This window comes from Panulirus ornatus, chromosome 19 (assembly GCF_036320965.1).
Source record: "Panulirus ornatus isolate Po-2019 chromosome 19, ASM3632096v1, whole genome shotgun sequence".
Lineage (NCBI taxonomy): Eukaryota > Metazoa > Arthropoda > Malacostraca > Decapoda > Palinuridae > Panulirus > Panulirus ornatus.
In genome coordinates this window covers 22,243,649-22,270,967 of record NC_092242.1, presented here as the reverse complement: position 1 = coordinate 22,270,967, position 27,319 = coordinate 22,243,649, and the positions used below count along the sequence as shown (strand labels likewise).

Below are 27,319 nucleotides of genomic sequence, written 5' to 3'. Positions count from 1 at the left end.
TGTTTTGAGTTTTGCTCGTTGAATAAAAACCTATTTCTTACAGACGATAAATTGACGTCATCCTTCGTTTTATGGATCATCATGTCTTTGGTACCGTACACGAATCAGTTGTGTAGTCGTCCTGCTGTTTCATTTTTAGATAATATGAATAACTGAAGCAGTTGACATAGTTGTTTTTCCTTTCGTGGGACCAAAACAATAATGATTCTATTAATATGGTAAGTTATCATTATCTTTTGTGTATTGTATACTGCATAACTCTAGGGGTGACTACGCTCCCGCTTACATGTTACACCTCTTCATTTTCACCTAACAACTTGCCCTAACTCTACCACTTTGCATACCTCCTCGAAACATCCTAGATATATCATCCAATAAATACCACTTTCAAGAGACCTTCAAAATACTCCATCTCTTCTTCACCTCTCTTTTGCCTGTTACCATTTCCCCATCTGCTCCACTGACGCCCCCGTTCTCTTGTTGCCTCACACTTTTCACCTTCCAATATATATATATATATATATATATATATATATATATATATATATATATATATATATATATATTTTTTTTTTTTTTTTTTTTTTTTATACTTTGTCGCTGTCTCCCGCGTTTGCGAGGTAGCGCAAGGAAACAGACGAAAGAAATGGCCCAACCCCCCCCATACACATGTATATACATACATCCACACACGCAAATATACATACCTACACAGCTTTCCATGGTTTACCCCAGACGCTTCACATGCCTTGATTCAATCCACTGACAGCACGTCAACCCCGGTATACCACATCGCTCCAATTCACTCTATTCCTTGCCCTCCTTTCACCCTCCTGCATGTTCAGGCCCCGATCACACAAAATCTTTTTCACTCCATCTTTCCACCTCCAATTTGGTCTCCCTCTTCTCCTCGTTCCCTCCACCTCCGACACATATATCCTCTTGGTCAATCTTTCCTCACTCATTCTCTCCATGTGCCCAAACCACTTCAAAACACCCTCTTCTGCTCTCTCAACCACGCTCTTTTTATTTCCACACATCTCTCTTACCCTTACGTTACTCACTCGATCAAACCACCTCACACCACACATTGTCCTCAAACATCTCATTTCCAGCACATCCATCCTCCTGCGCACAACTCTATCCATAGCCCACGCCTCGCAACCATACAACATTGTTGGAACCACTATTCCTTCAAACATACCCATTTTTGCTTTCCGAGATAATGTTCTTGACTTCCACACATTCTTCAAGGCCCCCAGAATTTTCGCCCCCTCCCCCACCCTATGATCCACTTCCGCTTCCATGGTTCCATCCGCTGCCAGATCCACTCCCAGATATCTAAAACACTTCACTTCCTCCAGTTTTTCTCCATTCAAACTCACCTCCCAATTGACTTGACCCTCCACCCTACTGTACCTAATAACCTTGCTCTTATTCACATTTACTCTTAACTTTCTTCTTCCACACACTTTACCAAACTCAGTCACCAGCTTCTGCAGTTTCTCACATGAATCAGCCACCAGCGCTGTATCATCAGCGAACAACAACTGACTCACTTCCCAAGCTCTCTCATCCCCAACAGACTTCATACTTGCCCCTCTTTCCAAAACTCTTGCATTTACCTCCCTAACAACCCCATCCATAAACAAATTAAACAACCATGGAGACATCACACACCCCTGCCGCAAACCTACATTCACTGAGAACCAATCACTTTCCTCTCTTCCTACACGTACACATGCCTTACATATATATATATATATATATATATATATATATATATATATATATATATATATATATATATATATATACATATATATATATATGGAAGAGAGGAAAGTGATTGGTTCTCAGTGAATGTAGGTTTACGGCAGGGGTGTGTGATGTCTCCATGGTTGTTTAATTTGTTTATGGATGGGGTTGTTAGGGAGGTGAATGCAAGAGTTTTGGAAAGAGGGGCAAGTATGAAGTCTGTTGGGGATGAGAGAGCTTGGGAAGTGAGTCATTTGTTGTTCGCTGATGATACAGCGCTGGTGGCTGATTCATGTGAGAAACTGCAGAAGCTGGTGACTGAGTTTGGTAAAGTGTGTGAAAGAAGAAAGTTAAGAGTAAATGTGAATAAGAACAAGGTTATTAGGTACAGTAGGGTTGAGGGTCAATTCAATTGGGAGGTGAGTTTGAATGGAGAAAAACTGGAGGAAGTGAAGTGTTTTAGATATCTGGGAGTGGATCTGGCAGCGGATGGAACCATGGAAGCGGAAGTGGATCATAGGGTGGGGGATGGGGCGAAAATTCTGGGAGCCTTGAAGAATGTGTGGAAGTCGAGAACATTATCTCGGAAAGCAAAAATGGGTATGTTTGAAGGAATAGTGGTTCCAACAATGTTGTATGGTTGCGAGGCGTGGACTATGGATAGAGTTGTGCGCAGGAGGATGGATGTGCTGGAAATGAGATGTTTGAGGACAATGTGTGGTGTGAGGTGGTTTGATCGAGTAAGTAACGTAAGGGTAAGAGAGATGTGTGGAAATAAAAAGAGCGTGGTTGAGAGACCAGAAGAGGGTGTTTTGAAATGGTTTGGTCACATGGAGAGAATGAGTGAGGAAAGATTGACCAAGAGGATATATGTGTCGGAGGTGGAGGGAACGAGGAGAAGAGGGAGACCAAATTGGAGGTGGAGAGATGGAGTGAAAAAGATTTTGTGTGATCGGGGCCTGAACATGCGGGAGGGTGAAAGGAGGGCAAAGAATAGAGTGAATTGGAGCGATGTGGTATACCGGGGTTGACGTGCTGTCAGTGGATTGAATCAAGGCATGTGTATGGGGGTGGGTTGGGCCATTTCTTTCGTCTGTTTCCTTGCGCTACCTCGCAAACGCGGGAGACAGCGACAAAGCAAAAAAAAAAATATATATATATAAAATATATATATATATATATATATATATATATATATATATATATATATATATATATATATATATATATATATTATCCCTGGGGATAGGGGAGAAAGAATACTTCCCACGTATTCCCTGCGTGTCGTAGAAGGCGACTAAAAGGGAAGGGAGCGGGGGGCTGGAAATCCTCCCCTATCTTTTTTTTTTTTTTCCAAAAGAAGGAACAGAGAAGGGGGCCAGGTGAGGATATTCCCTCAAAGGCCCAGTCCTCTGTTCTTAACGCTACCTCGCTATCGCGGGAAATGGCGAATAGTATGAAAAAAAAAAAAAAAATATATATATATATATATATATATATATATATATATATATATATATATATATAAATATATATATATATATATATATATATATATATATATATATATATATATATATATATATATATATATATATATATATGGTCTAAAAATCTCTCACTAACCACTGTACTAGGGAGGTTGTAAGTCGTTACATGCTCGTTAATGAGCAGTAAACCAGGTCTAGCCAACGATAACAGGCATGAGAAAGCCAGATCTGGTAAATGGAATTGCTTATTTTTATCTCATTGGCGATGTACAAGCTTGTCAATAGAAGTTTCAAAGGGTTCGTGTGTTAGTATGATTGTTTTTAATTGATCTAGACCACTGAGGGTTACTTAAATACCCGGATGATTATCATGGCGATCATGTCCGCACGTTGCTGTGTTATAACGTTTAAGCTACGCGGTTGTGTGAGAGGCTTTCGTTACATATCTTGTTATCGAAATTATATTTTCTTCTCAACAAAATGCATCTTATTGTGTATCATTTTTTGATTGATTTGGTTGAGTATACTTTTATCTAGAGTTAACAAATGATAACTATCTAATTTTGGCAAATGCAGAGCACATTTAGAGGGAAAACAATGCTTGAACAGAGGTTTTACTTAGCATACTATTGTGTTATATGAGTAACATATCATAGAGACGATTTTTTAACGTGAAGGGATATAAGGATGTATGTACCGCCTTAGAGTATGGTAATAACCAGATTGAACACACACCAGCGAATTAATTTCAAGGTAGATTTCAATTAATGGTCTACTATCCTCTTACATATATAGCTGCATTATTAACATATCATAAAGATGATATTAGATTTAAGCGTAAGCGGTGGGTGTTAGTAAGTATTAGAGTGTGTTGAGCCTGGTGCAGCTTGTTGTTTATGTTGTGGGACGGCGTCAGTGAGGTGGACGGCACCGTCAACTAAGTGCACAGCTTGGCGGCCAGCACGTCTCCCAGACTAACCACAAGTTGGAACGGTGGATACCATCACCAGCAGTGCATCTCCCTCACCTACCAGGACACAGGACGGTGGACACCCTTACCAACTGCACATCTCCTTCATTAACCAGAACCACCATGACTATGGCATACCCCAATCAGCCTCCTCAACGAGGAAGGCCACCACCCAATCCTGCCCAAATACAGAAGGTGATATTGAGAAACATCCTAGGATTAGAATAAATATTAGTTACTGAAAGTAGAGAATAATTTACCACGTCAGGCTTGTATGTTTAAGTTGATATTCACTGCTTTCTTTTTGGGGTAAGGGTAAGGGAGTATATCTTTAACAATGAAATTAGGGGTTCTGTAGTTGGTAATTATTTCCTTAAGTGTTTTAACCGTATTGACTGGAATTTAATAATGTTTGTGAAAAGATGTATGTGACTATGTCTGCTACTTTGCTGTAAAGAATGTGTATGAGGATGAGATTTTTCACCTTTCATGATATAACATCTTTTGATATTAGATAACTTGATAGTGGTAGGATTGTTAACGAGATGGATAATTTGTGGTTAGACAATGCTTAAGTAGTGTGAAATACTAGTGAAAGTAGAAGAGCAAGATTTCAGAATGTGCATGTTCTGAATCACAAGATTTCAGAACTTTAAGCATATGACATTGAAACGTTTACCCTTATGTTTTTTATAAAGTGCTCAGTTTACAGAATTTTCTTCATTCAATGGCATGTATAAGAATTATAAGGAATGTTCAGAGGTTAGCAAGGGACCCCTCATTTGTATTGTATCTATATTGTTTGTACCCTTTCTCTGAGGGAACAAATTTATATTGAAGTAAAACTGGTGTTGTTTGCTCCATTGAGCTTTTTTGCCAAAGTTGTTTATACAAGGTACTGCTTTGCTTGCCTTCAATGAGGAAGCTTTTCTGGGAGTACCTTCTGTGAGGTGAACTAATTAATTACCATGAGATGAACTATGGCTATGTATGTGGTTATCTTTTTTCTGATAAAGAATTTTTTCTTACACTTTACCACTTATAAGCTTGTGAGACAGCCAGCCCAGGTGAGAAAAGTGAGTTTTGAAGAATGTAGATTTTTTTTTCTCTATGCATGGTGTCCTGGAAGCTACATTCCATTATTGCTTCCAGTCTTACCTTCACCTATCTTTGAATATCATCTCTTCTTGTTGGTAGGAATCATTGTTTGGGTGATGTTCTTGTCCCAGAAATTATGAGGTGGTTGGCCTGCAATGCTAGACAACTAGCAGGGTCAAGGAATTCAAATAGCAACAGACTACTGAGTCCCTTTAAGGGTGCTTGTGATAGTGGAAAAGATATGAAAATTATGAATCAGTGCTGTAAGACTAGAAATACATACATTTTAAAAGTAGGAAAATATTTTGAAATTTTCGTGTGGCTAAGGAGGCACAAATAATGTCATTTATGGATTTGAAGCAAAATACTTATCGTTTATGCTTAAACATGTCTGTGGTACTACTTTTGACCATTCTAATTGGTAAATCAATCCATATGTTAACAGCCCTGTTGAAGAAAAAGTACTTTGCCTCATTTAAAGTAAAATGTATGCTCATGAGTTTGTAACCATTACTATGAGATTACTGAATACTTTGATTATTTTGAATGCCTGTATCAGATCACCCCTTAACCTTTTCTTTTTGAAACTAAATAGATTCAGGTCATTTAGTCATCTTTCATATCATTTTCGTTTCTCATTCCTGGAATCATCTTGTTAGCTTATCTCTGTATTCTCTCCATTCTTAAGTAGGGGTGACCAACACTGAACACAACATTTAAGGTGGGGATGCACGAGTAAATTGTAAAGAATGAGGATAATTTCCCTGGACTTAAATGTGATAGCCCTTACTATAAATCTAAGAACTTTGTGTGCCTTTTTAATTGTGTCTGTTCATCATAACTTGGCTTTAGATTGCCAGAGATTATTATACCCTCATTTACCTTATGCAGTTAAGCAGAATTCATACTGTAGCTTTCCTTTTCAGTTTTACTACTATATGAAACTGCATTCAGTGATACTAAAGTTCATTTGCCATCTATGAGCCCAGTCCATCAGTTTGTCCCTTTGAAGATGCAGATGGTCCATTTCTGTAGTAGATTTATTTCTCAGCTTAGTATCATCTGTGAATTTTGGTACCTTACAGTGCTGCTCATTATCAGTATCATTAATATACATAAGAAAGAGAACTGGTCCGAAGACTGATCTTTGTGGTATACCACTTGTTATTTTTAACCATTCTAAGGCTTAGCCATTAATCACAACTTCATTTACATTCAGTTAACCAATATCCTTATAACTGCCATAGTACAATTGCATCTCTACCACATGACTTGAATTTAGTTCATAGCCTCTGATTTAGAACTTTATTGATGCATTTTGAAAGTCTTGGTAAATGATATCAACTGCTTTACTTTCATCGTACATTTTGATTATATAATTCAAGAAATCGAGCAGATTTGTCAGACATGAACCATTTTTGTTGAAAACCATGCTGAGTCATTTATTAAGTAGTCGTCCTCTAAATGGTGTTCATTCTTATCCTGAATGATTTTTCCGTAAGTTTACCAACTACACTTGTTAAACTGATTGCACAATAATTTCCAGGCAGTGATTTATTACATCTTTTGAAAATAGGTGTTACTTTTTGAAAGCTTCCATTCCTCTGGAACTTTCCCCAAAGCAAGTGACATTGAAGAGAGCAGTCAAGGGTTTAACTGTCTCATTTTTCACCTCTCATTCTTCTCTGATAAAACTTGCCTGGGCCTGCTGTTTTGTGTATTTTAATTCCATTTAGTGCTGATACTCTGTCTTCATTGGAACTGGATTTAGGATGAGCTGTATCTTCAGTTGTAAATACAGATGTGAAAAATTAATAGAGAATATTTGCCATGTCTTCTTAGTGATGAGCCAAATCACCATTTCCATTTATTAATGGACGAATTGATTGGGTAATGACCCTCTTACTTGTAACATATCCAAAAACTCTCAGGTTTCTTTTGCAATTATTTGCAGCAATATATGCCTCTTACTGACGTTGATTTGAAGTATAAGTTGCTGAGTTTCTTTACGTAGACATATGTAATTTGCTCTGTCAAGCTGGTTATTGGTCTCTTTGAGTTTCTTTTGTGCTGCTTTCTTAGACAATAGACACTTCTGTATGTCATCATTCCACCATTTTGGCTTAGCATGACTGTTGTTTCAGTGGTTTGCAAAGGGTAAAAGGCTGTCAGCCCTTGGAGATCCATGGAACTCATTAGCTTATGGGACCCCTGGAGAGAAACTTTTTCATTTTTTCAAGACTCGGTCTTATTTGCTTCGTTTTGCATACATATCTTTGATTTTAAAAGAATGTTTTTTTATTTTTTTCGGAGACGTGTAGCATTCTTAAATCCAACCACCACCATAGCAAAGGAAAGGTAGATGAATTATTTATTTTTAAGATTGTTCATGCCAAGAAATGCACATCTTTGATTTTATAAGAATGGAATATGTTTTCATTTTTTTTCATTCTTTATATGTCCAATGTTAGCCATTTCTGGTAGCTGCATTTAGAGTCTTAAGAGATTACAATATTGGTCAGGAACATTAGGGAGACACATTAGGTAGAAGTCTGTAGGAACATTAGGTAGGACCATCTGGAAACACGGTGCAAGAACCGTCCTCTGCCAGTGGCCTGTTGAGGATGAGGCACTAAAGGCTACGAAATGGCACTTGAGTTCACCAGTTATTAAGGCTTGACATGGCCACCCCTGTGGAGGGAATGGGCATCAGAGATATAGATAAAGAGTTCAGAACTGTGCTATAGCGTGCTGGTCATTTATTGTTTCTGCATAGTTAAATGTGGATCATATCCCTGTGAAAGTTTTTATTATCACTACACATCATGCTAATTTTATAGCTTTTGCTTTGCATGCTTGAAACTCAGAGTGAAAAATCACTCGCATATTTCATATAGCATCCTTGCATATTTTTATTTTAGATGAGAGTAAACTTTTATCAAATATAATGACTGAAATTTGAGAATATAATGACTGAAATTTGAGACTACCTCAGCTTAGTTGTTGAGAATGCTAATATTACTGAATTTGTGTGATTACATGATTTTTGAGTGTATTGTAAATTTTGAGTTTATAGTCTGTATTCTTTAACAAAAGTTTTTTGAGATTCAAAAAAGGATATTTATCTTTTTTATATCATGCAGTCATTATTGTATATAGAACATGGTAATGTTCATTTTGATATTTGCTGCTTTTTTTTTCTTATGGTGTTTTATGTTCAGATTTTTGAAAAACTGATCACCTTAAAGGTTATAAAGTAGGCATATAGTCTTATGTCCAGCCTGTACTTTGGTATGTTGTTGATTTTTTTTATTGTTAATTTGATTATTGAAATTAAGACCATGTGATTAGAAATTTTTGAAAGGTAACTTTAGTCATGGATAAGTTTTCAACAAGATTTTGAATTTTACCTTAAAACCTTCATATTCCAGATGCTGGATGAAAATTCACAACTGATCAAGACCATCACTGAATATCAGAATCAAGGGAAGCCTCAGGAGTGCTTCCAGTAAGTTCACAAGTCTTTGATGTGCTATGGAGAAAATGTAAGATGTTTTGGCTATCTGTGTATTCTGAAGAAACTGTATTTCTTTGAATAATTACCATGCCTGGTACATCTTCTAGGGGTTTGGTTTCCCTTTTGATTTTATTGTTTTGGTGCATAATCAACTACCAGCTCTACGTAATTTCATTTTTGTTGTGGGACGTCTATCTTAAGTCTTCCATTTTCAGATTTTTATACATGAGAATGAAATCAGGTTTTGATAGTGTGTCTTTCTTCTTGATATAAGTGTGCCCAGTGATGTGTCAGAATGGAAATTTTTTCCCATATGTTCTAAGGTAATATCTGCGATCTCTTATGTGGATTCAGTTGTTTTCAGTCAATTGCTTTGGAGTATAAATCCCCCAATATTGGAACATTTCATTCTCTGAGAAAGCCTTCCTTGTCTTGTTGCTTCCCATATCATCCTGAATGTGCCCTTAATATTTTTGAATATTTGGTGTAATTACCTTGTGTGGATCTCCGTTGTGTTGCAGTTAGTGTTGCTGACCGTGATGCATTTACAGCCTGCCCAGGGTCAAGCAAGTAGGTTTGAATCCTGGTCTTGGTATTCATTACACAGTCAACCCAGCTATTCATCCTCCCCAAGGGTTGGTCATTGAACTGGGGTATGTGGCTTAGGCTAAGATGTTGCTTTTTCCTGAAGACACAGTTGTGATAGCAACTTCAAGTGAGAAACTGCAGTGTGTGAAAGGTGAATGATAAGAGTTAATATGAATAAAAGTAAGGGGCTCCTATAACTTCAAGACTGCTTTACCTTAACAAGTAGGAAAGGCATAACAAGCTGATAGAATTTTGGTAATGCCTCCAGTTTGATATTAACCCAGTGTCTATGGTCAAAATGGCAACTGCATCTGTAATTTTACAGGCTTTCTCTTCATGCCCTCATTTAAGTTCAAAACCATGCTTTTTGGTATATAGAGATTTACTTGTGTCACAACAACTATAATCAGCATTTTAAAAAATCCTGCGGTCTCTTACCCATATGATTCGTATATTTATGGGTCACCTGACATACCTTAGGTGTGTGTCCTGGCAGCCATGCTAGGCTTGTTGAATTTTTAAATCCCTTTGTGTTGGTGTGATCTATTGCTGAGTGGAAGTTGATGGGAGGTGTAGTTAACATGTCTGATATCTCTTGATAACATGTGAGGACAGGGAGAATGTGCTTTCCTCTTTCTGTTCAACTTGATATTACAGCCCACATGTATTTCTTACACAAGCAAGTGTTTGTGATGAGTAATATGAATATATTTAGAAGTATCACTCTATGCACTAAAAGGAAAAGTGTATGAGGGAGATTGGATTGCATATTTAGGGAGGATATTAAAGGTTTTGATTATTTTTTGAACTTGGTTCCACTCTCTCTTCTTTCATACATTGGCACAGCATTAGTGGTGAAAAATATGAATGTATTTAGAAATTTTACACTCACACAAAGAATGGATGCGATCCTTTGGCTGGTATATGTGGGAAGGATATTGGAGGCGTTTTTTTCTTTGGAAATACTGTATTCTAGCTCATTTACCTATCATCTGTTAACCAAAGTTCTCAGTTCCCCAAGAAGAGAAGATTAGATGCATCATTGTAATTTCCTTCACATGAAAAAAGGCCAAGCTGAGGGTGGTGGGGATGGCCTTCCTATTCATTACATGATAATGCTATAAACTGCCAAACTATTTATTTATACACATTTATTTTATTTTCCTTGATAGGGAGGTTAAGCATCCAGTTGAAAATGACTGTGGTCAAAAGAAAAGTGGATATGTGCATCAGTTTTTTATGAGTATTGCAGGCATTCCTCCCTACCTATGTATTGATAAACTTATAACATTTTGATGGCTAAAGAGATTAGCATTCCATTTCTCACCGAGGCATAGGAATGTTGCTTAAAATGTCTTTCAAAAAGCTTACTCTTCATTTATGGACTATCTCATTTTCCTGTGGGACCTTTTCAACATTCTGCTGATGTCATTTCAAGAAATGTTTTTGAGTTATTCACAGACATTTCCAGTTTACTTTTTTGTTCCAGGTACCAGCAGTCTCTTCATCGAAATTTAATGTATTTGGCATCCATGGCAGACACATCACAGAACATGGCTCCGCTCCTTCCTGTAAGAAATTTGTAATTTTTTATAGAATATAGAACTTGAAATTCTAATTATGTATCCATAAGTCAGTTGTAATGGTCTTAAGTTCAAAGATTTTGTACTATGTATTTATATTTTTTCTGAAAGTATTGTCTTTGTTTATACCAAAATGATTTTTGTAACCTTAAAACAACTTCTCTGCTGCACATTATACTTTTTCTATCTCATTTTACTCCCAGCTTTTATACCACAATTTTGATTTCTCTGTTCTTGTTTTAACATTTAAGCACAGACTGTTTGGGAACAGTAGGAGTTATAATAGTAATGGTAAAATTTTTAGGCTTTGTTGAACTGTCTGTTAGTATCATAAAGTTTGTGTGACTGTTATGTGTGGTCTTGATTTCTGCCTTACTCTGTGTGAGTTTTGACTCACTGGTGCTTTATGTTACCCACACTCTCTTCTCCTGTTTCTCCACTATTCTACTGAGAGATCTGCACATTAAATTCATTGTTATGCTGTGACTGTATACAATTTGTTGGATCACTTTTTGTACCTATCCATTGGTTTATGTATTTCTTTTATTTTTAATTGGAAACAGTATTTGAATGACACATCTATTTCCAAGATCCTCCACCATCTCTCTGTCACTCCCTTGGATGATTTACATGTCAGCTTTAGCTTTATCCAATAGCTGTTTAAAGTATAGGAGCTTATATTTTATTTTTAAATATCCTTTACTGTTTCATAGGTTTCTTTCATTTATAGAAGGGGAACAAAAATTTTGAAGATACTATTTTTTTGTCCATATTGCAGTCACCTTTGTGCATGTCACCCAACATTCAAGTGTCAACTCTGATAATATGCATTGTTTTTGTAAGTGAATTTATCCATACATTATTTTGGAAGTCATAGAAAGTGGTTTGGTGAAGAGAGAAGAGGAGGTGAAAGCTTTGCATAAAATGAAATAGCAATAAGTTGGATTAGGAAAGGGATTTATTTTTTTGTTTGGTTAGCTTGGATTTTAAGTGTATTTATGATAATGAGGTGTCTTAGGATTGGTAGAATGTATACAGGTAAGGGTAACCAAGGTGAGTGAGTGAACTACAGAGGCATATGTTTGTTGAGTGTACCTGGTAACTTATATGGGAGTATGCAGTTTATAGGAGGCTATGGGACTTAAGAAGTGAGGTAGTTGTCCTTCATTTGACACAGCACAGTTGGCAGACTAAAATGAGAAACTGCAGATGGTGTTTAAGTTTGGAAGAGTATGTGAAAGGAGAAAGTTGAGAGTGATTGTGAAGAGTAAGGTTATTAGATTTAGCTGTGCAGAGGGACAAGTTAGTGTGAGTTTGAACCAAGAAAATTTGGAGGAAGTGGAGTGTTCTGTATACCTGGGAGTGGGAATGGTAGAGAATGGAACCATGAAAGCAAAAGAGAGTCACAGGGTGGTTGAGGAGGTGAAGGTTTTGGGAGCTTTGAGGAGTATGTGGAAAGACAGGTTGTTATCTGGCAAAGCAAAAATAGGTATGTTTGAAGGTATGGTAATCCCAGTGTTTCTATATGAATGCAAGATATGGGCTATAGATGAGAATGTGCAGAGGAGGTTGGATGTATTAGAGATGAAATGTTTGAAGACAGTTTGTGGTGCGAGGTGGTTTGATTAATTAATTATGGGTAGAGAGAGGTGTGATAACAAGAAGAGTGTGGTTAAGAGAGTGGAAGGGGGTGTGCTGAAATGGTTTGGACATATGGAGAAAATGATTGGGGAGAGGTTGACAAAAAAGGGTATGTATGTTAGAAGTGGAGAGGAAAAGGAAATGGGGGAGACCAAGTTCGAGGTGGAAGAGTAAAATAAAAAAGAATTGGAGTTCTTGGGGCCTGAGTATGCAGGAGGGTGAAAGGTGTGACATGATAGAGTGATTTGGATTGATGTGGTATAGAGGGGGCAACATGCTTTCAGTGGACTGAACATCGGGAAATGCAGCAGCTGGGGCAAACCATGGAAAGGTCTTTGGAGCCTGGTTGTGGATAGGTGGTTGTGATTTTGGTGCATTACACATGACGGCTAGAGAATGGATGTGAGTGAATGAGGCTTTTCTTTATTGGTTCCTGGTAGTACCCTGCTAATGTGTGAAATGTTGAAAATTTTGTATGTGGTATTTATGAATGTGGAGAAAACACATAATACGGTTGATAGAGGTCCCTTATGGAAGTCTTTTTGAACATATGGAGTAAAGGGAATGTTACTAAATGCTGTGGGTATTTATCAGGAGATTATCAGTGAAGGTGGTTTTCATCAAGGTTGTGTGATGTCTTTATGGCTGTTTAACCTAGTGATGGATAGGTTGCTGTACTCCCCTACCCAGGAGGAGTTGTTGCCAAATGGCAGAACTAGCACATATTGTTCACACGTCTTGCTTGATGAATAATAGGGTTTCTCTCTACTGCCATTCACATTACATAATTATCAATCTAGGGTTCACAGGGAGTTAAATGTGAGAATCTTGGATATAGTTTGCTTTACTTATTCAATTAAAAATGCTTTATGAAAAAAATGGACACCACAACAATCTAAGAATCTGCCTTTAAGCCCCCTCAGATGCCTGGGCAGCAGGGTCAAGGGACTGAAGGTCCTCAGGGTGGTCCTCCTGGACAGGGCCCTCCTGGTCCCCATCCTCCCCCAGGAGCATACCCAGGACAGCAGCCAACACCATACAGACCTCCAGGTCCTCCAGGGATGAGTGGTGGACCCCCAGGACCTGGTGTTGCAGGGTTTAGAATGCCTTATGGTCAGATACCTCACTCTCAAGGGCCATACCCACAACCTTACCCTCCACAGGGCCAGCAGGTATGTTTCTGATATAATCAATAGATATTTAACATGAATGTGTTTTTGATGTTTTGAGAGTTGTTGGGAGCTTGTTTGCTTCTCCCTATCAACTCTGAATTAAGCCTGATATTGTGGACAGATTAGAAAGAGGTAGTGAGTGATGGGATGAAGTAAAGTTGCTAGTGAAAGAGAAAAGAGAGGCATTTGGGCAGTACTTACAGAGGAGTGCAGATGATTGGATGTTTAAAAGAAAGCAGCAAGAGGTCAAGAGTAAGGTTCAGGGGTTGAAAAATAGGGCAAATGAGAGTTGGGGTGTGTGAGTATCAGTAAACTTTAGGTCGAATAAAAAGATGTTTTGGAAGGAGGTAAATAATGTCCAAAAGACAAGAGAACAAATGAGAACATTGGTGAAGGGTGCATAAGGGGTAGTGATAACAGATAGTGGTGAAATGGGAGGAGATGGAGTGAGTATTTTGAAGGATTGTTAAATGTGTTTGATGATAGAGTGGCAGATGTAGGGTGTTTTGGACACGGTGGAATGAGAAGTTAGAGAGTTAGGTGAGTGGTTCGGTAAAGAGAGAAGAGTTGGTGAAAGCCTTTGCTTAAGATGAAATTGGCATGGTGGTTGGAGGAGATGGTATTATCAAATTTATTTAGAAAGGGGTTGACTGTTGTTGATTGGTTGGTAAGGATATTCATTGAATGTATGGATCATGATGAGGTGCTGTAGTCCCGTTTCTCAACAAACGATAGTACAGCCTTGCTGAAGTGACTTTTAATATGCGTTGTAACCACAAGCAAGTGGAGTCCAGTAACACCTGCATGTAGGTATGCCATAATATAGGAACTTGATGGGACAGGTCATACATTTTTTTTTTTTTTTTTTTTTTTTTTTTGCCGCTGTCTCCCACGTTTGCGAGGTAGCGCAAGGAAACAGACGAAAGAAATGGCCCAACCCACCCCCATACACATGTATATACATACGTCCACACACGCAAATATACATACCTACACAGCTTTCCATGGTTTACCCCAGACGCTTCACATGCCCTGATTCAATCCACTGGCAGCACGTCAACCCCGGTATACCACATCACTCCAATTCACTCTCTTCCTTGCCCTCCTTTCACCCTCCTGCATGTTCAGGCCCTGATCACACAAAATCTTTTTCACTCCATCCTTCCACCTCCAATTTGGTCTCCCTCTTCTCCTCGTTCCCTCCACCTCCGACACATATATCCTCTTGGTCAATCTTTCCTCACTCATTCTCTCCATGTGCCCAAACCATTTCAAAACACCCTCTTCTGCTCTCTCAACCACGCTCTTTTTATTTCCACACATGTCTCTTACCCTTACGTTACTTACTCGATCAAACCACCTCACACCACACATTGTCCTCAAACATCTCATTTCCAGCACATCCATCCTCCTGCGCACCACTCTATCCATAGCCCACGCCTCGCAACCATACAACATTGTTGGAACCACTATTCCTTCAAACATACCCATTTTTGCTTTCCGAGATAATGTTCTCGACTTCCACACATTCTTCAAGGCTCCCAGAATTTTCGCCCCCTCCCCCAATCCTATGATCCACTTCCGCTTCCATGGTTCCATCCGCTGCCAGATCCACTCCCAGATATCTAAAACACTTTACTTCCTCCAGTTTTTCTCCATTCAAACTCACCTCCCAATTGACTTGACCCTCAACCCTACTGTACCTAATAACCTTGCTCTTATTCACATTTACTCTTAACTTTCTTCTTTCACACACTTTACCAAACTCAGTCACCAGCTTCTGCAGTTTCTCACATGAATCAGCCACCAGCGCTGTATCATCAGCGAACAACAACTGACTCACTTCCCAAGCTCTCTCATCCCCAACAGACTTCATACTTGCCCCTCTTTCCAAAACTCTTGCATTCACCTCCCTAACAACCCCATCCATAAACAAATTAAACAACCATGGAGACATCACACACCCCTGCCGCAAACCTACATTCACTGAGAACCAATCACTTTCCTCTCTTCCTACACGTACACAAGCCTTACATCCTCGATAAAAACTTTTCACTGCTTCTAACAACTTGCCTCCCACACCATATATTCTTAATACCTTCCACAGAGCATCTCTATCAACTCTATCATATGCGTTCTCCAGATCCATGAATGCTATATACAAATCCATTTGCTTTTCTAAGTATTTCTCACATACATTCTTCAAAGCAAACACCTGATCCACACATCCTCTACCACTTTTGAAACCACACTGCTCTTCCCCAATCTGATGCTCTGTACCTGCCTTCACCCTCTCAATCGTTACCCTCCCATATAATTTACCAGGAATACTCAACAAACTTATACCTCTGTAATTTGAGCACTCACTCTTATCCCCTTTGCCTTTGTACAATGGCACTATGCACGCATTCTGCCAATCCTCAGGCACCTCACCATGAGTCATACATACATTAAATAACCTTACCAACCAGTCAACAATACAGTCACCCCCTTTTTTAATAAATTCCACTGCAATACCATCCAAACCCGCTGCCTTGCCGGCTTTCATCTTCTGCAAAGCTTTTACTACCTCTTCTCTGTTTACCAAATCATTTTCCCTAACCCTCTCACTTTGCACACCACCTCGACCAAAACACCCTATATCTGCCACTCTATCATCAAACACATTCAACAAACCTTCAAAATACTCACTCCATCTCCTTCTCACATCACCACTACTTGTTATCACCTCCCCATTTGCGCCCTTCACTGAAGTTCCCATTTGCTCCCTTGTCTTACGCACTTTATTTACCTCCTTCCAGAACATCTTTTTATTCTCCCTAAAATTTAATGATACTCTCTCACCCCAACTCTCATTTGCCCTTTTTTTCACCTCTTGCACCTTTCTCTTGACCTCCTGTCTCTTTCTTTTATACATCTCCCAGTCAATTGCATTTTTTCCCTGCAAAAATCGTCCAAATGCCTCTCTCTTCTCTTTCACTAATACTCTTACTTCTTCATCCCACCACTCACTACCCTTTCTAATCAACCCATCTCCGACTCTTCTCATGCCACAAGCATCTTTTGCGCAATCCATCACTGATTCCCTAAATACATCCCATTCCTCCCCCACTCCCCTTACTTCCATTGTTCTCACCTTTTTCCATTCTGTACTCAGTCTCTCCTGGTACTTCCTCACACATATAGGTCATACATATAGAAGTTAAAAAAGGTAGGAATGAGAATGGCTTACTTTGGCATATCATTTGTGAAGATTGTTTTCTTAATTAGTATATAAAAAGGTAGAGCGTTATTGGATTACGTGTTGATAGGCGCGTGAAAGAGAGACTTTTGGATGTTAATGAGCTGAGAGGTGCAACTGGAGGGATGTCTGATCATTATCTTGTGGAGGTGAAGGTGAAGATTTGTAGAGGTTTTCAGAAAAGAAGAGAGAATGTTGGGGTGGAGAGAGTGGTGAGAGTAAGTGAGCTTAGGAAGAGACTTGTGTGAGGAAGTACCAGGAGAGACTGAGTACAGAATGGAAAAAGGTGAGAACAATGGAAGTAAGGGGAGTGGGGGAGGAATGGGATGTATTTAGGGAATCAGTGATGGATTGCGCAAAAGATGCTTGTGGCATGAGAAGAGTCGGAGATGGGTTGATTAGAAAGGGTAGTGAGTGGTGGGATGAAGAAGTAAGAGTATTAGTGAAAGAGAAGAGAGAGGCATTTGGACGATTTTTGCAGGGAAATAATGCAAATGAGTGGGAGATGTATAAAAGAAAGAGGCAGGAGGTCAAGAGAAAGGTGCAAGAGGTGAAAAAGAGGGCATATGAGAGTTGGGGTGAGAGAGTATCATTAGATTTTAGGGAGAATAAAAAGATGTTTTGGAAGGAGGCAAATAAGGTGCGTAAGACAAGGGAGCAAATGGGAACTTCAGTAAGGGGGCAAATGGGGAGGTGATAACAAGTAGTGGTGATGTGAGGAGATGGAGTGAGTATTTTGAAAGTTTGTTGAATGTGTTTGATGATAGAGTGGCAGATATAGGGTGTTTTGGTCGAGGTGGTGTGCAAAGTGAGAGGGTTAGGGAAAATGATTTGGTAAACAGAGAAGAGGTAGTAAAAGCTTTGCAGAAGATGAAAGCCGGCAAGGCAGCGGGTTTGGATGGTATTGCAGTGGAATTTATTAAAAAAGGGGGTGACTGTATTGTTGACTGGTTGGTAAGGTTATTTAATGTATGTATGGCTCATGGTGAGTTGCCTGAGGATTGGCAGAATGCTTGTATAGTGCCATTGTACAAAGGCAAAGGGGACAAAAGTGAGTGCTCAAATTACAGAGGTATAAGTTTGTTGAGTATTCCTGGGAAATTATATGGGAGGGTATTGATTGAGAGGGTGAAGGCATGTACAGAGCATCAGATTGGGGAAGAGCAGTGTGGTTTCAGAAGTGGTAGAGGATGTGTGGATCAGGTGTTTGCTTTGAAGAATGTATGTGAGAAATACTTAGAAAAGCAAATGGATTTGTATGTAGCATTTATGGATCTGGAGAACGCATATGATAGAGTTGATAGAGATGCTCAGTGGAAGGTATTAAGAATATATGGTTTGGGAGGCAAGTTGTTAGAAGCAGTGAAAAGATTTTATCGAGGATGTAAGGCATGTGTACGTGTAGGAAGAGAGGAAAGTGATTGCTTCTCAGTGAATGTAGGTTTGTGGGATGGGTGTGTGATGTCTCCATGGTTGTTTAATTTGTTTATGGATGGGGTTGTTAGGGAGGTGAATGCAAGAGTTTTGGAAATAGGGGCAAGTATGCAATCTGTTGTGGATGAGAGAGCTTGGGAAGCGAGTCAGTTGTTGTTCGCTGATGATACAGCACTGGTGGCTGATTCATGTGAGAAACTGCAGAAGCTGGTGACTGAGTTTGGTAAGGTGTGTGAAAGAAAAAAGTTGAGAGTAAATATGAATAAGAGGAAGGTTATTTATCCCTGGGGATAGGGGATTAAGAATACTTCGCATGTATTCCCTGAGTGTCGTAGAAGGCGACTAAAAGGGGAGGGAGCGGGGGGCTGGAAATCCTCCCCCTCTCGTTTTTTTTTTTTTTTAATTTTCCAAAAGAAGGAACAGAGGGGGCCAGGTGAGGATATTCCAAAAAAGGCCCAGTCCTCTATTCCTAACGCTACCTCGCTAACGCGGGAAATGGCGAATAGTTTAAAAGAAAAAAAGAAAAGGAAGGTTATTAGGTACAGTAGGGTTGAGGGTCAAGTCAATTGGGAGGTAAGTTTGAATGGAGAAAAACTGGAGGAAGTAAAGCATTTTAGATATCTGGGAGTGGATTTGGCAGCAGATGGAACCATGGAAGCAGAAGTGAATCATAGGGTGGGGGAGGGGGTGAAAATTCTGGGAGCCTTGAAGAATGTGTGGAAGTCGAGAACATTATCTCGGAAAGCAAAAATGGGTATGTTTGAAGGAATAGTGGTTCCAACAATGTTGTTTGGTTGCGATGAGTGGGCTATGGGTAGAGTTGTGCGCAGGAGGGTGGATGTGCTGGAAATGAGATGTTTTAGGACAATATTTGGTGTGAGGTGGTTTGATCAAGTAAGTAATAATAGGGTAAGAGAGGTGTGTGGTAATAAAAAGAGTGTGGCTGAGAGAGCAGAAGAGGGTGTTTGGTCACATGGAGAGAATGAGTGAGGAAAGATTGACCAAGAGGATATATGTGTCAGAGATGGAGGGAACAAGCAGCAGTGGGAGACCAAATTGGAGGTGGAAAGATGTCGTGAAAAGGATTTTGAGTGATCGGGGCCTGGACATGCAGGAGGGTGAAAGGCGTGCAAGGAATAGAGTGAATTGGAACGATATGGTATACTGGGGTCAGTGTGCTGTCAATGGATTGAACCAGGGTATGTGAAGCGTCTGGGGTAAACCATGGAAAGCTGTGTGGGGCCTGGATGTGGACAGGGAGCTGTGGTTTTGGTACATTATTATATGACAGCTAGAGACTGAGTGTGAATGAATATGGCCTTTGTTTTCTTTTCCTAGTGCTACCTCGCACACATGAGGGGAAGGGGGTTGTTATTTCATGTGTGGTGAGGTGGCGATGGGAATGAATGAAGGCAGACTATGAATTATGTACATGTGTATATATGTATACATCTGTGTTTGTATATATATGTATATGTTGAGATTTATAGGTATGTATATTTGCGTGTGTGGACGTGTATGTATATACAAGTGTATGTGTGTGGATTGGGCCAATCTTTCATCTGTTCCCTTGCGCTACCTCGCTAACGCGGGAGACAGCAACAAAGCAAAATAAATATAAATAAAAATAAAAGGGTAGGAATGAGAATGGCATAATTTGGCATATCATTTATTAAGATTGTTTTCTTGATTAGTGTAAAAAAAGTTAGGAATGAGAATGGCTTACTTTGGCATATCATTTGTGAAGATTATTTTCTTAATTAGTGTTATCTATTTCCTCAGTGTCCTTGCCCAGGATTGGCTGTCTTTTCTTTACTCTTCCTTTCTGTCTCACTCTTGTATATTTTCTTGATCAACTTGTCATCATTTATCCTCTCCACTTGACCAGACCACTTCAAGGTATTTTGCTTAACCCATGACAGTTGATAATTGGAAGGGTTAGAACAGTCACAGGTGAATGCATGAGTTTTGGAAAGAGGGGCAAAAATGAAGTCTGTTGTGGATGAGAGAGCTTGGGAAGTGAGTTAGTTGTTGTTCTCTGATAATACAGCGCTGGTGGCTGATTCATGTGAGAAACTGCAGAAGCGGGTGACTGAGTTTGGTAATGTGTGTGAAAGAAGAAAGTTAAGAGTAAATGTGAATAAGAGGAAGGTTATTAGGTACAGTAGGGTTGAGGGTCAAGTCAATTGGGAGGTAAGTTTGAATGGAGAAAAACTGGAGGAAGTAAAGTGTTTTAGATATCTGGGAGTGGATCTGGCAGCAGATGGAACCATGGAAACGGAAGTGAATCATAGGGTGGGGGAGGGGGCGAAAATCCTGGGAGCCTTGAAGAATGTGTGGAAGTCGAGAACATTATCTCGGAAAGCAAAAATGGGTATGTTTGAAGGAATAGTGGTTCCAACAATATTGTATGGTTGCGAGGCGTGGGCTATGGATAGAGTTGTGCGCAGAAGGGTGGATGTGCTGGAAATGAGATGTTTGAGGACAATGTGTGGTGTGAGGTGGTTTGATCGAGTAAGTAATGTAAGGGTAAGAGAGATGTGTGGAAATAAAAAGAGCATGGCTGAGAGAGCAGAAGAGGGTGTTTTGAAATGGTTTGGGCACATGGAGAGAATGAGTGAGGAAAGATTGACCAAGAGGATATGTGTGTCGGAGGTGGAGGGAACGAGGAGAAGTGTGAGACCAAATTGGAGGTGGAAAGATGGAGTGAAAAAGATTTTGAGTGATCGGGGCCTGAACATGCAGGAGGGTGAAAGGCGGGCAAGGAATAGAGTGAATTGGATCGATGTGGTATACCAGGGTTGATGTGCTGTCAGTGGATTGAATCAGGGCATGTGAAGCGTCTGGGGTAAACCATGGAAAGCTGTGGGGCCTGGATGTGGAAAGGGAGCTGTGGTTTTGGGCATTATTGCATGACAGCTAGAGACTGAGTGTGAATGAATGAGGCCTTTGTTGTCTTTTCCTAGCGCTACCCCGCACACATGAGGGGGGAGGGGGATGGTATTCCATGTGTGGCGAGGTGGCGATGGGAATGAATAAAGGCAGACAGTGTGAATTGTGTGCATGGGTATATATGTATGTGTCTGTGTGTGTATATATATGTGTACATTGAGATGTATAGGTATGTATATTTGCCTGTGTGGACGTGTGTGTATGGGGGTGGGCTTGGGCCATTTCTTTCGTCTGTTTCCTTGCGCTACCTCGCAAACGCGGGAGACAGCAACAAAGCAAAATAAATAGATAAATAGAACAGTCACAAGTCTTTTGGAGAGATTGTATCAATACATGCTTCCAAGAAAGAGGTGGGTTTGGATATCAAAGGAGAGATGTAGTAGCTAGGCAGCCCCAGACCAAGGAAGTATATTATCGGTACTATGTGCTTGAATATTGGGAGGGTTAGTGATGGCTCTGTAGTGAGACATCACTTCAGTGGTTGTCAAGTTGCACTTCTTTGACCCAGGTACCTGTCCTTTTCATTCTGCCTCACCCATACATGGATTGCTATTATTCTGTCCACAGACATACAATCTCTCCTTGTCACAAATAGCACTTGATAACACTTAATTCACATAACTCTAGATTTTCCTGTGATTAGTGCTATGCACTTGTCCTGCCTTTTGGCAAAATGGTTGGAGCAATAGAAAGAAGTATTAGATAAGGACATTAAACACGAACTTCAGGTAGAAGTAGTTGGTAGGAGCAGTAGCTGGGAGCATTAGGTAGAAGTAGTAGGTTATAACATTAGGTGGGAATATTAGGTAGACACATTAGGTAGAAGTAGTTGGTATGAACATAAGGTAGGAGCCTCTGAAAACACAGGAGTTGTCCTCTGCAGGAGTCTGCTAAGGGTTAGGCACTAAAGGCCAAGAAACGATACTGGAGTTCAACAGCAGAAGTTAAGGAAGACTTTGTGCCAGAGAACAGAAAGATATCCTTTGGATATAGGAACTCTTTAAGTCATAACAGATTTTTAACAGGAAAGTTTAAGGTGAGTCAAGATAGGAGTGTTTTCCATGTCAGATATGCAGAGTCCTGACAGTCTGAGAAAGAGTTTTTGGTAGCTCCTTTTTTTTTGTATTTAGAGTAGGCTTGTGAGATGCTGATAGATAAGTAGCTCTGTTTATCAATCTATCTATATCTACGGTGCCTGTTCCCTCCTAGAACTCTCTCAAGGGTTTGACCACGGCAATAGAGTCTCCATAACTGGTAAAGTCCAGTGCTGCTTCAAAACCTTTAGTTCTTCACCCTTAACAGGCCACTGACAGAGAGCAGCTCTAATGCAGTGTTTGAAAGGCTCCTATCTAATGATCATACTGACTACTACTACCTATTGTTCCTAACTTCTGCCTGATGTTCTTTTATAATATTTTATATTATAGATGAGAGAGCTTGGGAAGTGAGTCAGTTGTTGTTCGCTGATGATACAGCGCTGGTGGCTGATTCATGTGAGAAACTGCAGAAGCTGGTGACTGAGTTTGGTAAAGTGTGTGAAAGAAGAAAGTTAAGAGTAAATGTGAATAAGAGCAAGGTTATTAGGTACAGTAGGGTTGAGGCAGTAGGGTTGAGGGTCAAGTCAATTGGGAGGTAAGTTTGAATGGAGAAAAACTGGAGGAAGTAAAGTGTTTTAGATATCTGGGAGTGGATCTGGCAGCGGATGGAACCATGGAAGCGGAAGTGGATCATAGGGTGGGGGAGGGGGCGAAAATCCTGGGAGCCTTGAAGAACGTGTGGAAGTTGAGAACATTATCTCGGAAAGCAAAAATGGGTATGTTTGAAGGAATAGTGGTTCCAACAATGTTGTATGGTTGCGAGGCGTGGGCTATGGATAGAGTTGTGCGTAGGAGGATGGATGTGCTGGAAATTAGATGTTTGAGGACAATATGTGGTGTGAGGTGGTTTGATTGAGTAAGTAACGTAAGGGTAAGAGAGATGTGTGGAAATAAAAAGAGCGTGGTTGAGAGAGCAGAAGAGGGTGTTTTGAAATGGTTTGGGCACATGGAGAGAATGAGTGAGGAAAGATTGACCAAGAGGATATATGTGTCGGAGGTGGAGGGAACGAGGAGAAGTGGGAGACCAAATTAGAGGTGGAAAGATGGAGTGAAAAAGATTTTGTGTGATCGGGGCCTGAACATGCAGGAGGGTGAAAGGAGGGCAAGGAATAGAGTGAATTGGTTCGATGTGGTATACCGGGGTTGATGTGCTGTCAGTGGATTTTGAATCAGGGCATGTGAAGCGTCTGGGGTAAACCATGGAAAGCTGTGTAGGTATGTATATTTGCGTGTGTGGACGTATGTATATACATGTGTATGGGGGTGGGTTGGGCCATTTCTTTCGTCTGTTTCCTTGCGCTACCTCGCAAACGCAGGAGACAGCGACAAAGCAAAAAAAAAAAAAAAATTATAGAATTTCATTATAAAGAATTTGGTATATTTTTTATGTGGGCAGATTTAAGATTCTTTTATTTCTAATTCACTGTGTGCACTTGAATGAATATTGTAATGATTAAATACTTAAGTAAAAGAAAATGTGTGAATGTAATTGTTGAGCCATTTTCATAGCAAGAGTTTCATACTAATCAAACATGTCTCCTTTTGCAAATTGAGGTAGAGGTATTATATTTGCTTCACTAATATTGCTTAAATGTTCACAGTATGGTCAGGGAGGCTACCCACCAGCTTCTACTGGACCTCAGGGCTATCCTGGCAGCTCATCCACACCACCTGCTCCAGGTGCTAAAGGTTATGGAACTCCTCCTCCCCCATCTTCTACTCCAGGCTATCCACAGTGCCCCCAAGGACCTCCAAGTTCCCAGCCTCAGGGTCCTCCACCACCAAATAATCAGCCGGACTTCAGTCAGTCATCACAGCAGTTCTCGGGCACTCCCCCTACTTTCACATCTGCTCCAACCTCTGCGGCTCCTGTCCCAACGTCAGCACCTTCCACTTACTCTGTTCCAACATCCCAGTACCCAGGAAGTGGGCCTACCTCACAGCCCTTCCAGATGCCCCCATCCTCTGCTCCCCCGACATCCTCATCTACATTGTCAGGACCCCCTCAATCCACTTCCACTCCTCCCACATCAACTGCACCTACTGGACCTCCCCCAACAACTTCAACTGCACCTACTGGTCCTCCTACTATGTATGGTGGTGGACAACCACAGCAGCCAGCTTCTCAACAGCCACAACAATCACAGCAACAGCAGGCACCCCCACAGGCAGCACAAGCTCCACATCCTCCTACACAAACACAACCACAGCAGACAAGTTCACCAAATCCCCCTCCCACATCAGCTGTTCCCTCCTCAACACCAACCCCTCCCACATCTCAAAGTTATACAGGTACACCGCCACCAGTGTCTCAGACTGGGCCTCCCACTCAAGCACCCCCACCACCCCAGCAAGCCCCAGGTCCATATCCACCCACTTCTCAGCAATATCCAGGGAGTGGGGGCCAAGGGTATCACCAGGCTTATCCTCCAAGCCAGTATCCTCCAGGTTCTCAGGGGGGTTACCCACCTCCAGGTCAGTACCCTGGTGGTCAGCCATACCCACAACCCTATGGCAGTTATCCACCACCACCTGGCAGCCATCCAGGTTACGGTGCACCTATGCCCAATGCTCAGCCTGGGTACCAACATCCTTCAGGGCCTGCATATGGACAGGGTTATCCACCTCCTCCTGGAGGACAGTATGGCCAGTACAGACCTTCACCTGGCCAAGGGCCACCACAGGGGCAATTTCCCGGGTATGATCAGAGCCGTTACCCTGGTTACCAACCACCACCACCTCCTTCTGGCCCTCCCTCTGCTCCTCATTAACTTCTTGGTCATTGTTGTAGATATCTGAATACAAGTGTCTAAGTTATTTTTTGTTATCATTTGTGAACTCTGTTGTTTCAGTATTAATGGTAAAGATATTTTGCACAAATTTTGATTGTGCCAAGAATGCTCAGCTTCCCAAGTCATATAAACTCTGCTTCAGAATTTCTGTTGTTTTAGATTTTTGCCAGATCACAAAATTGAAGCTATATTCCTCTCTTCAGAATGCCAAAATAGCCCAAAGAATTTTTTTTCTTTGGTATGAAAAGTCCCCCCAAAATAAACCTCAGTGTAAGGAATAGAGTTATAAAAACTTATTTATTACGTAAATTATTATTATCATTATTAAGGCTTCGATTGGGATGTCTAAATATGTGTGGATGTAAAAAGGATGAGAAGGGAGGGACATATGCTGTGTTTGATGAGAGGAACCTAGATATTCTGGCTCTGAGACTAAGTTGAAGGGGAAGGGGATAGAATGGTTTGTAGCAAAGTCTGAGGTTAGTGAAAGGGCAAGAGCAATGGAAGGGTTGGCATTTCTGATGTAGGAGGAAATATGAGACTTAAAGAATGTAGGGAAGTGAGTTTAGAATGAAAGCAGAACTTTAGATATAGGTGATTGTTATGCCTCCACTCTTGGTAGTGTTAAGGGTGTTTTGGGGTAGGGGGACAAATGCTGGATGGTGTGAAAGCCTTCTGTGGAGTAGCATATACATGTAAGAGTGGATAGAGTTGAGTGAAAGTTTTGGTATACATGTGGATGTAAGGCAGGGCTGTATGAAGTCACTGTGGCTTTTTAACTTGTATGTGGTTGGAGTGATAAGAATGATGAGGAAAATCTAGGGAAAGGGGATGCAGAGATGGAGTTTGGTGGTGAGGTATGATGGGTAATGAGAAGCCCGTTTGCAGATGATACTGTGTTGTTTGCTGAGTTAACAGGAGTTGCAGAAGGTTGTAAAGTGCATTTTCTGATGTGTGTAAACTCAGGCAACTGTAGGTGAATGTGGTGTTTGATTGGAACCAGAGTGAAAGAGTGTTACTAAACCTGATTATGGATATAGAGAAGGACTGGAAAAGGTGAGAGAATTTAAGCATTTTGAAGCTATCTTGGTTAAGTTTGGTGATATGGAAGGAGAGAGCAGTACATGGTAAAAGAGTCACTGGGTCCCATAGTAGAATAATGAATGGTACAGGTGTAAGTAAGGAAGTGAGAAAAGGAGTAAGGGACAATATAGTCTACCCAACACTGACCTATGCAGCTGAGACATTGAATGAATTGGAGGTCAAGAAAACAGATTGTAGTAAAGAGCTCTTTAAGAGGAGCATGTGGTATTATTAGGATGGAATGAAAAAAGAAATGAGAGGGTGTACTGGGACATTTGGTATGAAAGGGAATGAACTGTGGAGTGGTACAGTGAGTGAAATGTAACATTTTGAGGTGGTTTAGGCATGTAGAAAGAGGGAGAGTGTATGATAGTGTGATTAAAGGGGTTGGTGTTAAAGGAAGACCACCTATGATGTGGGGAAATTGTGTGGAAGGGTACTTGGAAGGAGAAACAGTGAAAGAATATGTGGAATGGTGTATGTGAAGGAGGTATGTAAGGACAGGTATTAATGGAGACTTTATCTGTGGTCACCCTCTTCATGTGAGTTCAAGCAGGGAATGGGCATCAAGGATGTAGAAATTTAGTGTGAATGGGTAAGACCTGGAGACAGTGAAGTGCTTTAGGTAGTTGAGAGTGGATGCAGCATTGGTTGGTACTGTCGGAGTAGAAGTGAATAATAGGATGAAAGATGGAGAGAAGGGCCTCAATGTAGTAAGGAGTGAATAGGAGAGGACAGTGTCCATGGGACAAAGATATGGAAGAAGGTAAATATGTTGGAAATGAGATTTCTGATAATGATATGTAGCGTAAGGCAGGTTGATTGAACATAGAATGACATCATAAAAGAGGGATGTGGCACAATCTGATTCAGACAGTTAACCATGGTGTGCTGAAATGGTTT

The 27,319-nt window shown here is 40.4% G+C and overlaps 1 protein-coding gene across 2 annotated transcripts; it reads left to right on the top strand.

Moving 5' to 3' along the window:
• Positions 1-4,130: 4,130 nt before the first annotated feature.
• On the top strand, positions 4,131-27,089 carry LOC139755441 (uncharacterized). 2 transcript variants are annotated; one of them, XM_071673745.1, is made up of 5 exons: positions 4,131-4,413; positions 8,748-8,824; positions 10,911-10,992; positions 13,569-13,817; positions 24,143-27,089. In XM_071673745.1, the coding sequence occupies exons 1-5, from the start codon at positions 4,342-4,344 to the stop codon at positions 25,310-25,312; spliced, it is 1,650 nt and encodes a 549-aa protein (XP_071529846.1). In that variant the 5' UTR covers positions 4,131-4,341; the 3' UTR covers positions 25,313-27,089. The 2 variants fall into 2 exon arrangements, with proteins under 2 accessions (XP_071529846.1, XP_071529847.1); XM_071673746.1 differs by having other exon boundaries at positions 4,170-4,413; positions 13,560-13,817; positions 24,143-25,463.
• Positions 27,090-27,319: the final 230 nt, after the last annotated feature.